The sequence below is a fragment of the Myotis daubentonii genome, chromosome 3 (genome assembly GCF_963259705.1).
Source record: "Myotis daubentonii chromosome 3, mMyoDau2.1, whole genome shotgun sequence".
NCBI lineage: Eukaryota > Metazoa > Chordata > Mammalia > Chiroptera > Vespertilionidae > Myotis > Myotis daubentonii.
Genome location: NC_081842.1, coordinates 211261187 through 211275854, shown reverse-complemented (window position 1 = coordinate 211275854; position 14668 = coordinate 211261187). Strand labels below are relative to the sequence as shown.

General features: G+C 46.6%; 1 protein-coding gene across 4 annotated transcripts in view; it reads left to right on the top strand.

The window, feature by feature from the left end:
• The first annotated feature begins 10574 nt into the window (after window positions 1-10574).
• Window positions 10575-14668, top strand: part of LOC132231650 (protein DDI1 homolog 2) — a 37912-nt gene continuing 33818 nt past the window's right edge. For all 4 annotated transcript variants that reach the window (XM_059691162.1, XM_059691171.1, XM_059691169.1 and 1 more), the window contains exon 1: window positions 10575-10857. In XM_059691162.1, the coding sequence (XP_059547145.1) occupies window positions 10720-10857 (138 nt within the window). In that variant the 5' untranslated portion in view covers window positions 10575-10719. The remainder of the gene's footprint in view (window positions 10858-14668) is intronic.

Genomic DNA, 14668 nt, shown 5'->3' with positions numbered 1-14668 from the left:
ATCTGCCAGGACCGGTTTGGCTCAGTGGATAGAGCGTTGGCCTGCGGACTCAAGGGTCCCAGGTTCGATTCCAGTCAAGGGCATGTACCTGGGTTGCGGGCACATCCCCAGTGAGGGATGTGCAGGAGGCCGCTGATCGATGTTTCTTACTCTCTGTCTCTCTCCCTTCCTCTCTGTAAAAAATCAATAAAATATATTTTTAAAAAATAGAAATCTGTTATCCTTCAGTCTACAACTATTCAAGGCAATCGTTTCAGGAAAGAAGCAGAGTCCCTATTGACCATTTATTTCCCTTCTCTGGCCAAAGCCTGAACCTTGACGCAAGCCGGCACTAGTTTCTTGGCCCAGCACTGCCTCGGTCACACCTCGGGCCCACTGTACAGTCTGAGCCGGTTCTCCAGCTACCAGACCAAGGCAGGGAGCCCGTGAGTGGACCGGACCTAACCAAGCGGCCCTGCGGCATCCTAGCCGCCAAGTTGGTCCCGGAGCATCAAGAGCCCGCGGATGCCGGGTCGCCCGGGTTCAAGCCTGGGAGGCGCAGAGGGGTGGTGGCCGCCACAGAGAGAAAACCGCAGCGGATTAAAGCCCTCGCAGGCGCTAGCGTGAAAGAGGATGCGAGCCGGGTGTGAATAAACGCAAGCCGCAGAACCGCAGCGGCAACCGAGGTCGCCTAGCAACCAAGAGCACAGCGCGGACGCCAGGCATTGGCCAGCCAGCGTCACGTGAGCAGGCGCCACTGCCCTCTGGGAGATTGCGCTGCGGACACCTGAGGCTGCGCAGGCGCGTTTCCACAAGGTTCTGGGCGGTGGAGGAGGTTTATGGAGAGCTTTCGGGAGAATCCGCCGGGGTCTGCTCCGTCGCTCGAAGTCCCGAGCTGGGTGGCTGGCCAGAGAGAGACGACGCGGGCTGTAGTGAAGCGGCACAACGCTGGTATATGGCGCTCGTGAGGCCAGTCTGGTCGTGCAGGGGCGTTTCCGGGGAGAAACCTGGCACCCGGTTCAACACCAGCCCACGTTAGGGCGGCAGGAAGAGTCCTGACAAATACGGGTGGAAACGGGGGTGTTCAGGGTATTGAGTCGGGCAGTGTATCCAGCGCTGGCTCGCAGAGAGACTGCATCTGGGGCAAGAGCAGTTTTGCGGGGGGAGGCAGGGGGCTGTCCTGCTGAAGTACTTGAGTCCAGCTTCCACTGTGAATATAGCATACGAGAGGCCCGGTGCACGAAATTCGTGCACTTAAGGGGGTCCCTCAGCCAGGCCTGCGCCCTCTCGCAGTCTGGGACCCCTCAGAGGATGTCCACCAGCTGTGAGCCCAGCTTCTGGCTGAGCGGCGCTCCCCTTGTGGGAGCACACTGACCACCAGGGGGCAGCTCCTGCATTCAGTGTCTGCCCCCTGGTGGTCAGTGTGCATCATAGCGACTGGTTGTTCCGCTGTTCGGTTGATTTGCATATTAGCCTTTTATTATATAGGATAGAGGACTACTTCAGCTTCTCATGAGTGAGGGGCAGAGCCTAGTCATCCACATAGCAGTTGATGAAATCTAGGTCCCAGCGTTACCCCACCACAGGCCTGCGAGGCCTGGCCAAGAAAACGTCCAGTATGAATGTGATTTATTTTTTTAAGAGTATTCTTTTTTCATATATATTTTTCATTTCAGAGGGTAAGGGAGGGGGAAAGAGATAGAAACATCAATGATGAGAGAGAATCACTGATTGGCTGCCTCCTGCATGCTCCACACTAGGGATCAAGCCCTAACCCTGGCATGTGCCCCGACCGGGAATTGAACTGTGCCCTCCTGGTTCATAGGTTCACCCTCAACCACCCCGTTTTCTTTTTTCATACTTCCCAGGGGGTGGTTGGCGATACCATCCTTTCATTCTAATCAGTTTCCTTCCAGCAAGCAGAGGAGTTGAAGTACCATGCCTGCTCTGGAATACTGTCCCATAACCTGGTAGCCATCCTTGATTACTTTCTTTCACACCCCACAGTCAATGCATCAGCAAGTCCTCTTGACTCTGCCTTCAAAATGAGTTCAGAATCTGATCCCTTCTCGCTACTGCACAACTGCCACCCTGGTCACAACCCCCATGATCTTCCACCTAGGTTATTGCAATCACCTCCTAAATAGTCCACTCTTACCTTAAGTCAGCCAAAGTGACCTTTTAACACGCATGTCACATCATGTCCCTTCTCTGCCACCCTCCTGTGGCTTCCTTTTTTAGTAAAAGCCAATGTCTTTACACATAATCTAGTCCCATGAGCTCCTATCCACTCTCCTCATTCACTGATCCCCAGAAGTGCTATTCTTCATGCTGTTTCTTGAGCAGGGTACGTATGCTTCGTATTTAGGTCTTTTTTTTTTTTTTAATATATTTTTTTATTGATTTTTTTATAGAAAGGAAGGGAGAGGGAAGAGTTAGAAACATAGATGAGAAACATTGATCCGCTGCCTCCTGCACAACCCTCACTGGGGATGTGCTTCTAACCAAGGTAAATGCCCTTGACCAGAATCGAACCCAGAACCCCTCAGTCTGCAGGCCAACGCTCTATCCACTGAGCCAAACCGGCCAGGGCCGTATTTAGGTCTTTGCATGCACTTGCTGGTCCCTGTGCCAAATGTTCTTTCCTTATGTCCCCGTGACTTACACCTTCACATCATTAAATCTGCTTAGACGTCACCTTATAAAGCAGACTTTCCATGACCACCTGTGTAAAATAGCAACCACTGCATGCACCAATTTCCCACCCCCCTCCCCAGCACTCCCTAGCGATGATAGTTGCTTCCCCACCCTCTCAACACTTATCAACACCTGACACATTTTATATGTTCGTTGTCTACCACCCTGACTAGAATGTAATAAGCTCCATGTGGATAGGCACTTTTTCTTGTTCCCTGACGCACCACTAGTACCTGGAACAGTCTCTGGTATGCAGTAGGCATTAATTGTTGAAGAAATGAATAAATGGTGTATGCCTATTATGGTTCTATTCTTCATTATGGTGAATACCGAAGTTTTTCCAAGTGGCTAATATTGAACACTAGAGGCCCGGTGCATGAAATTCATGTACTGGGGGGAAGGGGGGGGCGCCCTCAGCCTGGCCGGCGCCCTCTTGCAGTCCAGGACCCCTGGCTACTTACCACCTGCCTGCTCGGTGCTCCTTACCGCTCAGCTTGCTGCTCCTTAGCGCTGCTGCGGAGTCTGGAGAGGCTCTTGCCACTGCCACTGCACTTACCATCCATGAGCCCAGCTTCTGGCTGAGCAGTGCTCCCCCTGTGGGAGCACACTGACCACCAGGGGCAGCTCCTGCGTTGAGCATCTGCCCCCTGGTGGTCAGTGTGCATCATACCGACCGATCATTCTCCCATTCGGTCAATTTGCATATTAGGGTTTTATTATATAGGATACTGTATCCACAATATTGTCATGATGTTGACATTGGCAGTGCCCACTCTCCGAATGCTTTGTATCCACTTTGTATCTTAAAAGTTGACGCTATACTTTTAACCATGACTGAGATTCCTCCACGTTGTGATGTGGTATTCCATGAAGAAAGACATTCCAGTTTTTTAATGAAAAACCAGGAGTTTCTTGAAGAGAAAGAATAGAAAATAAAAATTTAACTACTAAGGTGGGTATTGAACTAGGTATTTATCTAGGATAGATCCATAAAGCCCTGCTCAGGTGTCAACAGAGTAGGTGAAATAGGCTTGTGTCAATCCAGAAGGTTCTCGGAAAATTTACCTTCCCCACCAAGTTCCCTTAAACTTAGAACTCTACAGCTGATGATTAATCCTTTATCCCTTACTAAAATACAAATACCCTAAGAGAGGTAATACTGAGTTTCGGCTCCAGATCTTTTCTTGAGAGTAGGTGTTGGGGTCCAGCCCCAGCAGGTCCAGGGGTTCCCAAAGGTGTGGACGGAGTCAGCGAAGAAGGAAGGACACGGAGGCAGCGTTTAGTTGATCAGCATAGCGAGGTTCTCTTTTTTTTTTCTCCTATATCATCTATATTTATTCCATTTGATCCTATAAGCCTGCCTGTATAATCACATCATGGTATGTTTTGGGTGACGTTCTACAGTTCCTTGTTTCTTATCTGACCTTTGCCAAAAATCCTGTCTCTATCTAGTTCTGTTGATTTTAATCTTGTCTAGGTTAATCTCTGTGTTCCATTACAAGGGCTATTCCAAGGTCGCTGCTCTACTGATAAGCTACAAGGAAGTGACTGAAGGAGATTATTCTACCCAGTAAAGGTTATGTCCTCCCAGCCTCGATGCTTGCCTTCCCTGCGACTGCCCTGTGTCGGTGGGTCTCCAGGGGTATAGGCTTTGGTGCTTTCCCTGGTGGGCAGACCCCTGGGGATGTGGGTCCCAAATTTATAGCCAACAGTCTTAGTCCAAGTTCTTCATAAGTAGTACATGGTATTTCTGTAACACTAGGGGGATTTACTGATTTATTCTCTTCCTTAGTCCCGTTAATCCCTAACCTGGGGAAACAAACTTTCTCGGGGAGGTGGTCCTGTTTAAAACACATAGCGCTAAGCGGGGGAGCAAACATATGCCATAAACGCCAGGTCCCTTGAAACATAAGCTGTGCAGATGTTTCTTCCCTGCAGCGACTGTGTCAAGTAGCAAGGGTGGACCGGCTTCCAGCAAGTAGGTTTTGAAAAGGCAAGGGAAGAAAGTAGGAGCACATGAGAACTAAGCAGAGATAAAGTTCTGGAGCCAAGGAATGAGCATAAAGTTGAGCTTGCCGCCGATACCGGTTTGGCTTGGTGGATAGAGCGTCGGCCTGCGGACTGAAGGGTCCTGGGTTCGATTCCGGTCAAGGGCATGTGCCTGGGTTGTGGGCACATCCCCAGTGGGAGATGTGCAGGAGGCAACTGATAGATGTTTCTCTCTCATCGATGTTTCTGACTCTATCTCTCTCCCTTCCTCTCTGTAAAAAATCAATAAAATATATTTAAAAAATAATAATAATAAATAAATAAATAAAGTTGAGCTTGCCAAGGACAGACTTTGGCCTATTTTGTAGCTTTGCCCAGGGCTGTCTCTGCTAATCAAAGTACAGCAGGTCCTCAATGTTTTGCTATGATGCTGATAAAAAAAAAAAAGTTGAACCACAGCTGGGGCCACTCTGTAGAGTTTGCATGTTCTTCCCATGGCTGCGTGGGTTTTCTCTGGATACTCTGGTTTCCTCCCATATCCCAAATATGTGCACATGAGGTGCACTGATGTGTCTAAATTGTTCCCATCTGTGTGAGTGTGGGTGTGGGTGTGAGTGTGCTCTGCAGTGGAAAGGCAACCTTGTCCAGCCAGTGTAGCTCAGTGGCTGACCACTGACTTATGAACCAGGAGGGCACAGTTCCATTCCTAGTCAGGGCACATGCCTGGGTTTGGGCTCAATTCCCAGTAGTGGGGTGTGCAGGAGGCAGCTGATCAATGAGTCTCTCTCATCACTGGTGTTTCTATCTCTCTCTCTCCCTCTCCCTTCCTCTCTGAAATCAATAAAAATATATTTAATGAAAGGGGACCTTGCCAGGTAGGATCCAGCCATCCACAACCCTGAACTAAAATAAGTGGATTGGAAAATAATTACCTTGTTTTTGTTCATCTTTCTTAAACATGTGTATAGCTCACACTTATTTTGATGTTTAATATTAGAAGGGTTTTGGGTCTTTATTTATGATGTTTGGTGATGTTGTTGTGACCAGAACCTAACTCTTGTTTATATCAGTAAGCCTATGGTTGTTAAATTGTTGTCCTTATACCTTGTTTCACTGACGTCACAGTTTCCAAGAACCTATTGACAATGGTAAATGAGAACTTACTGTACATATGATCTCTTGCTCCAAATTTCTCAGTATGGCCTTAAAGTTATAGCTATAATTACCTGAAATGTTTTGATAACCTCGTAGGTACAAGGTACATTGGAAATGAAGAGGAAGGGTTGCCCTAGAATACAGTGGGGCTGAAAGGCTATCAGATGCTTGGAAAGATAAGCAGGAAAGGGAGGAGGCATTGCATTATACATCTGCACATGATCTTGGCCTAAGAAATAGGAAACCGAATGAAAAAGAGTTTTTGTGCTAAGGTGAAGTGAGTAAAATGGAGCACTGTCTGCTCTCAGTTGACATGGGAGAAACAATAAGGTGAGATGGGCTTCTTTGAGCAACCCACAATGGATCGTGAGGGAAAATATTAAAGACCAAATATAGACATGCTTTTCAAAAACTAACAGGTCACAAATATCAAACAGGTACGTCAGTGTTTGTGGGATTTGGTTCTTACTGTAGGAGTTTTTGTAATCAACGAGGGTTTACTGATGTGTTCTTTATGGTAGAAAAGAATTAGGCAAGAACCTAGAGGTAGGCAAAAACTTTGCTGGTAGTGACCGTACAGTGATGAAAGGTATTCCCACAAAAATGTGCGAGCAGGGCATGTCTGCTCTAGTGAAGGGTTGGAAATAGATGTTTTCACTTAAAGTTTCTTCCAGTTTGGAGAATCTGCCACTGACTAAATGTATGAAGTTGGGCAAGTGTAAACCCCCCACATGTCAGTTTCCTTATCCATGAAATAGGAATAAATACTAACAGTTCCTAGCCTGGCCAGCATGGCTCAGTGGTTGAGCATCGACCTATGAACCAGGAGGTCACAGTTCGATTTCCAGTCAGGGCACATGCCCGGGTTATAGCTTGGTCCCCAGTAGGGGGCGTGCAGGAGGCAGCCAATCAATGATTCTCTCTCATCATTGATGTTTCTCTCTTTTTCCTTCTCCCTCCCTCTCTGAAATAAATATATATATTAAAAAAAGTTCTCTCTTTTTTAAAGGAGTTTATTGGCTGTGCCTTTATTCAGTGTACCAGTTATCATTGCTTTGTGAAAAGCCACCCCAGATACTCATTCTTTTGTGCTCACAGATCCTGTGGGTCAGGAATTCAAAAAGAGTAGAGTGGAGATGGTTCCATGATGACTTGGGCATCAGCTTGGAAGACTCAAAGGTTAGAGATGACTCAACAGCTGGTGTTGAAATCAACTGGAAGTATCTTCATTTATGTGTTTCATGGGTTTTCCTGATAATTGGCTTTGATCTCAGGTGGTTTATTGCCTGGAACATCTACACATGTTCTCTCCATGTTGTCTCACTACCTGGGGTAATTTGGGCTTCCTCACAGTATGGCTGCTGGGTTCCAAGAGCAAGTGTTCCAAATGAATGAGGCAGCCAGGCTGGTGTGGCTCAGTGGTTGAGCATTGACCTGTGAATCAGGAGGTCACGGTTCGATTCCTGTTCAGGTCACATTCCCAGGCTGTGGGCTTAATCCCCAGTAGGGGGCTTGCAAGAGGCAGCCAATCAATGATTCTCTCTCATCAGTGTTTCTATCTCCTATCTCTCCCTCCCTCTCTGAAGTCAATTATACACACACACACACACACACACACACACACACACACACACTAGAGGCCTGGTGTATGAAAATTTGTGCACTCAGGGTGGTCCCTCAGCCCAGCTTGTGCCCTCTCGCAGTCCGGGACCCCTCGGGGTATGTCCACCTGCCAGTCAGACATCCCTCTGGCAGCCCAGGAGCCCTCGGGGGATGTCCGACTGCGGCTTAGGGGTGCTGGCCTAAGCCGCAGTCGGACATCTTTAGCACTGCTGAAGAGGCAGGAGAGGCTTCTGTTACTGCCACTGAGCTAGCAGCCGTCAGCTCAGCTTGTGGCTGAGTGGAGCTCTCCCTGCGGGAGTGCACTGACCACCAGGAGACAGCTCCTACATTGAGTGTCTACCCGTTGGTGGCCAGTGCACGTCATAGTGACTGGTCATTCCACCATTAGGGTCAATTTGCATATTACCCTTTTATTATATAGGATTATTATATAGGATACACACACACACACACATATACACACACATACACATATATATATTAGCTTATGCCTGGTTATATATATACACACATACATACATACTAATATGTATATACATATATGTGTGTATACATATATGTATACACATAAGCTATATTGGCTTTTATGACCTATCCTAAGAACCAGGCATAAGCTATATTGGCTTTTATGACCTAGCCTCAGAAGTCACACAATGGTACTTATGCCAGAATCCATCTGCCGTGATTCAAATGGAAGGATATACACCCCATCTCTTAATGGGAGGAATATCACAATATTGTTGTGGAAAGATCATGTAAGATGGGAGATACTGTCATGACCATCTTTGGAAAATAAAACCTGTCACACCTGGACACCTGAGCACTACTAGAAAAAAAATGGAACAGAAAAAGTAATCAATCCATAATTCGAACTCCAACTGAATCCTTGACACTAGCTGGCAACCCTACATCATTTCTCTGCTGAACTTGCTTCAACTTGGCAATGGTTATTTCAAACCTCTGCTGTAATAAGCACTATTTATGTCTCACCTAATACTCATTTCTCACCCCTTTTTCTCTGTCCCCATCCTTTGAGGAGGTGCGAAAAGCTAAACACTCACTTTCCTAGCCTTTCTTGCATCTTTGTGACATAGTTCTGGTTAGTGAGATGTAAACAGAAGCCAACTGGGGCACTTCTGGGAAAGCTCTTGCCTTGAAAAAGAACTAATGCATGGAGTGGAGGCAGCCAGCCATACTGTGACCCTCAGCAAAGCCCCTCAGCCCCCATCCCCTACCTCCACTTTATTTTCCACAGATGACCTCTCCTCCTTTACAGAAAAAAAAAAAAAAAGTCTTCAGCTGGTCATTTTCTTGTGTTAACATAAGAAATATTCAAACCTGTAAAGAATTTTTGTGAGTGTGTTTGATCCAAACTGTCCATAGTTGCCTGGAAGCATGATCTCAACGTAAGTAGGTTACATGAACTCCATTAGTGATAGATTAGGGAGGTGGGAGGAAGCAAAGTGGGGAAACCTCTGGGATTGAGTAAAAAAAAAAAGGATAGGCACTTCTTTTACACAGGTGGGTACAGGATAAATAATAGGCAACAATTAACAAGACAACAATAACACTGAGGGAGTTTTTGTGCTCTGCACCCTGCCCCCTGGCGCATAGCTTGCGCCCTGAGGGGCCTGGAAAAAAGGGACGCTACAAGTTACCCTGACATTCCACAGGTATGTTATCTTAGATGCCAAAAGACCAATAGGCTCAGTAAAGATCGAAGATACTGGCCTAAGACTTTACGACTCATTATAAACTGATTTTTAATTAAAAGGTTTTAATTTCAGACCATCCTTTGTGGTTACTTTAGGTCTTAGTTTGCAAGGCCACTACACAGGCCTTCCCTGATTAGTCAGGCTAGCTAGCATGTGGCTCCTTTTCATATATTTGTCACCAAACCTACCTACCACCTGCTTGCATGCCATCCTGTTTCCTCCTTCCCTTCCATTATAATAGAAGAGGGGTCCCTACTCTATGGATGGGTGAGTAGGGGGAAAACAGGGAGATGCCAATCTTGCACCCATTTTCTCTTTCTCTTTCTGTTTTGGCTTTCTGACTCATGGTCACTCATCAGCTATGTGGCCTAAACAGGCCATGGAAATAGCAAATACTTTATCCCGTGGATTCTAAGCCCAATAAAGGCCCTGCACTAGTTGTTGGGGCCTGCCAGGGCCAGGAAAGAGACCGCCCAAGGAGAGAAAACTATTTACAAGGCGGGGGAATGAAGCCTTCCTTGGAGGAAGTGCATCCCCATGTGGCTGGGAGAGCAGAGAGTAGGAAGGGCTGGAGGGGAGGACGGGCCAGAGGTCGCAAAGGTCTATGGACCAGGCAGGGCAATGGTTTTGGTTTTAACCCTAAATCATTGGGACAGGAAGTGAATTAATCCCTCTGAGCCTCAATCTTGACTTGGGAAAACATGTTTTAGAACTGTGCTCAGATCTCAGTCTCCTATACTTGCTTCTGAGTTCCTTAAGGACAAAGACCTGTATTTCTTTTTTTAAAATATATTTTTATTGATTTTTTACAGAGAGGAAGGGAGATGGATAGAGAGTTAGAAACATCGATGAGATAGAAACATCGACCAGCTGCCTCCTGCACACCTCCTACTGGGGATGTGCCCGCAACCAAGGTACATGCCCTTGACCGGAATCGAACCTGGGACCCTTCAGTCCACAGGCCGAGGCTCTATCCACCGAGCTAAACCGGTTTTGGCAAGACCTGTATTTCTTACGCATCTTTGCAACCACATGATAAGCGCTTCAACAAATGCCTGTCGGATGAATGAATGATACTGCGCAGTCCTCTGCAGACTTAGTTATTAAACCAACCCGTGAATACTCTCTTTCCTCTTCTCCCTCCCTCTCCCCTCCCACAGCCCCGCCCGGGATTTTTCTGGCTTCCCGCCACCCTTCCCCGCCCCGCCCCGCCCCGCCCCGCCCCGCCCTTACGCTGCGTCGCGAAGGCGGAGCGGGCGGGCGGGCTTTACGGCAGCCGCGTTGCGGCGGGGCGGGGCGGGGCGGGCGCGCTTGGCGGCAGCGGTGGGAGGCAGCCCGGCTGGCGGCAGACGGAGGCGCAGGCGGTGGCGGCGGCCGTGCTCGCTCGTCAGGGCGGGTGGGAGGGAGTCGCTGAGCGTGTGTGAGGGAGGGAAGGAGCTCGCGGTGGAGCTCGCAGCCCGCGCTGTCTTCCCGCAGCCCCAGCCAGGCCCCGCCGCCGCCCGCAGCCCTGCGCCGAGTCCGGGCCGAGCCGAACAGAACCGAGCTGGGTCAGGCCGGGGCCATGCTGCTCACCGTGTACTGCGTGCGGAGGGACCTCTCCGAGGTGACCTTTTCCCTCCAGGTCGACGCCGACTTCGAGCTGCACAACTTCCGCGCGCTGTGCGAGCTCGAGTCGGGCATCCCCGCCGCCGAGAGCCAGGTACGCCGGGCAGCGAGCGGGGCCTCCCGCGGAGCGGGCCCTCCCTCCCGGGGGCCTCACGCCTTCCCCTGCTGCTGGGGAAGGCATGGCGGGGGGCGGGAGGGGAGCGGGATGGGCATTTCTCAGCTCGCCCCCGCATCCGGAGGGAGCTGGAGCCGGTGGCTGCCCCCACTCACTCCCGGGGTGGGTGGGGTGGGTGGGGTGCGGTGCTGGGGGAGGAAGTGGGGGACCTGACCGCCGGCGCACCCACTGCGGCCGGAGGGGCGCGTGGCCGGCCGTGCGGCCCGCCCTGCCTCCCGGCTCTTCGGCCCGTTCTCCTTGAAGAGCCCCGGTTTGGGGTGTCGTCGTGCATCTAGGAAGAAGCCCTCGGTCTGCACGAGTTCGTGCATCCTGCTTCCCCAACCAGAAATACCAGTTTGGATCCCCGGTAGCTGTCCATCTGCATTTTGGAGAGGGTTCCTGCTTAAGGAAACGCAATTTACCTTTAAATGTACGGATTTGCACTCCTCCGTGAAGGAAAAAGTTTGAAGCTGGCACTGCCTTGTTTTGAGGCCTTTAGAAATGCGTCCCCGCCCCCCCGCTCCCCCCCCCCCACATTGGTTTCTGGTTAAATTTCTTTTAAAAACAAAAAAACAGTCATTAGTGCAATTCAAACTGTTTGCGTGTCTGGTTTCTTCCCTGGTAGGCCAAAATCCCTGTTTCAGTTCACAATTGAGAGTTTGGGCCCGTCCAAAGCTCGGTGCTTTATGAGGATCTTTGCTTTAAAAATGGCCTGTGCGCTCTGTGATTGGCATGTCTCAATTCCCTACCCTGCTGGGTAGGAGTTCAGCTGCTCTTGCATGTTTTAAATAAGCTAAGCAGTTTATCCTCAGAATGCGTTGGGGCTGCCACTAAACAGAACTGGAGACAGTAACACTGGCTTTCACACTACCAGTGAAATCCTGACTTGATGAGTCTAAAATATTAAGAAAATTGAAGAAGTTCTCCAAGGTCCCAGAAGGTAAAATCTTGATTTCCTACTGCAGTTATGAAATAGTTCCAAAACACTATTGCCCAACTGCAGTTGCTCTGCTCTGTGATATCATAAACACATGGGTTAATATTTTCTTCAGAAGTGAGTCTGGTTCCTTTACACTGTGAATTTCAGAACTTCGGCATAAAGCTGAATATCAAAAAGAATTTATCTCAAGGCGCACAGTGTCACCCAAATACGCATTCTGGCAAAAGCTACAAAGAAATTGGTAAGAGGGGTTTTTTGTAACTTCTATGAGGACCCAGTTCCTGTCAATCAATCCTTCAGGTGGAGAGTAGGAAAGGACAGTTTAAATAGGGAGGGAAATTTAACTCATATTTTTGAAGGTGGTTTTAAACCCCCACTGTTCTCCCTGGGGCTGTTGTATTACCCTGGTTATAATCACCAGCTGGTAGGGGAAATAAAATTAAAAGTGTAAATTGATTTTGTTATTGGGGCTTGGGAGAAGGCAGATGTAACAAGATCTAAATAAAGAGGGTGTCAGGCTGAAAAACAATTGTATGGTTAAAACAGGCATTGTTCTCTGCCAGCTTAGAATGTTAAGAGTACCTTGCCAGTTGAACAACAAGTCTAACTCCAAATCCTTTCTTATTCGCTAGGTCAACATTTGGCATTTACTTCCCTCCTAAGCCATATTAGCATATGGAAGCCTGGGCTCCAGCTAGTGTTAAGCCTGTATTACATAGCTGTAAACAACTCCTGTTTTTCAAGTCTGTTCTGTCGCCCTTATTGTAACCTAACACTATCTATTTTAAGATGTCTGGTGGTCGGTTGTCTTTCAGTTGCTTGCCCATCAGGCAGGAACGGAATCCACCCTAGACACTTGAGTCATTTCCTTTCACCAAATCATAATAGTAAACATCATTATGGTTTTGCCCATACTTGCTCACTTGAGGTACCCCCATCTGTACCTCCCAGGATTCTCCCATGTTACTCATCTTCCCTTCCTCCCTCTCATTGTCTCTACCTCGTTCTTCTTATTTACCTTCTCCTTTCTCACCCTTCACTTCCGTTTCTAAAAGGAATATATATATTTATGTTCCTGGCTATTCTGTCCTGTCACTGTGTCCAGACCACTGATCTCCATACTTTTTCAGTCATGTATCCCTCTGAGTAAAATGTTTTGAAACATACATCTTTGTGATGTATGTAAGATATAAAGTAAGTTATATACCCAAACTGTTATGTGCGTGTATATTGCATATGTGATGACTGTAAATATCAATTACATATACATGAAGTAATAATATCTTCTGTGCCTGTTTATAATGTTCAGAATAGAATTAAAAGGAGGATAAAAATGAAATGGAAATTCTAATATTTTTTCTGTTTTCTTTCTACATCCTTAAAATATTACCTTGCATTGAGGATTACTGGTTTAGAATTAAGTCTTTCACAACATCATCAACTGTGCATGAGCAAACACTTGGAAAAGGTGTTAATTTTTAACATCTCTGGTCTGATTATAGTAGTTATAACGTGATGATAACAAATTTAGAATAGAAGCCATCTCTACTGTACATGTGACTGAAGCTGGGTGTGTTCCATCTCTTAATACAAGTGTGGGCTTGGAAGCCAGACATGGTTTTTTGATGCTTTGATGCAGACCTGGCTGGGCAAACTTCAAACAGTTACCGAACTTAGCTTCACTTGAATGTCTGTATTTTTGAAACACTGTTATAATTTACCCCTGTAGGTGGCATGTGGTAAAGAGGGTGCGAAATGTGTAAGGACTCTCAAATGAAAGACATTTAAATGCCAAATAATAGCAACAACTGTATGATCCTGGAAGCGCAGCTCTGCACACAGCATGAGTTGTGGTTTGTAAAATACTATTTTAAACCAGTGGAAACTGAAATTTTCTATTGTAGCTGGTTTGGGCATGTTTAGTTTTGCAGGTAATGTTCATGTATTTTTTTCCCCTTGATAAATACTATGTAGTCATTATAGAAAATTTGTAACATAAAGAACCCAATTACTTATTACCTCTTAACTTTTAGATAACTGCAGTTTACTTTTTAATGTATTTTTTATAGTCTTTTCTTCCCGTTATATAGTTAAAATGTGTTTTTTAAACATGGCCTGAACTGTATAAACAATAGCTTCAGCCAACACTAAGCATTTTCCTATATATTATAAACTCTTCAAATTCATTACTGTAATGGCTAAACGATATGCCATCATATAGATGTACTACAGTTTATTTAACAAGTTATCTATGACTGGGTATTAGAATTAGGGGAAATTAGAAGCAGTTATGGGTAACATTTCCATGGATATCTATATATTTAAGGCTTTCTCTTCATTTCTAAATATTTTCTCAGGATAAATTCTTATGGAATTGTCAGGTCTTTTGAAAGGCTTTTGGAAACTGTTGCCAAGTTATCTTTCAATCAAGCCATTACTTGGAATAGTGTGTATAGATCACTTGGCATATAGTGGGTTTTCAATTCATGGTAGATATTGTCATGAAGCCATTCCGATTGATTCCAAGGGTGTGTGGCCAGTTTGTGGTCCTTAATGCTAGAAAGAGTGTTAGGATTTCTGTTCAGAGATCAGAAGACATTTTACATCATCCTTAAAGGTCTTGGAGTTGTGTGAATTAGTTTATTGTTAAATATTGGTTAAGATTAGAATCCAATCTCAGGTGCTTCCTGGAGTGAGCACCAGCAGCGTGCCCCTTCTGCAGATTAAAACCTATAGCTGTAGGAATTGTATGTCCTTATAACTGTCAAAACTTCCATCTTGAGCTTTGTACGTTTTTTAAAAAATATTTTT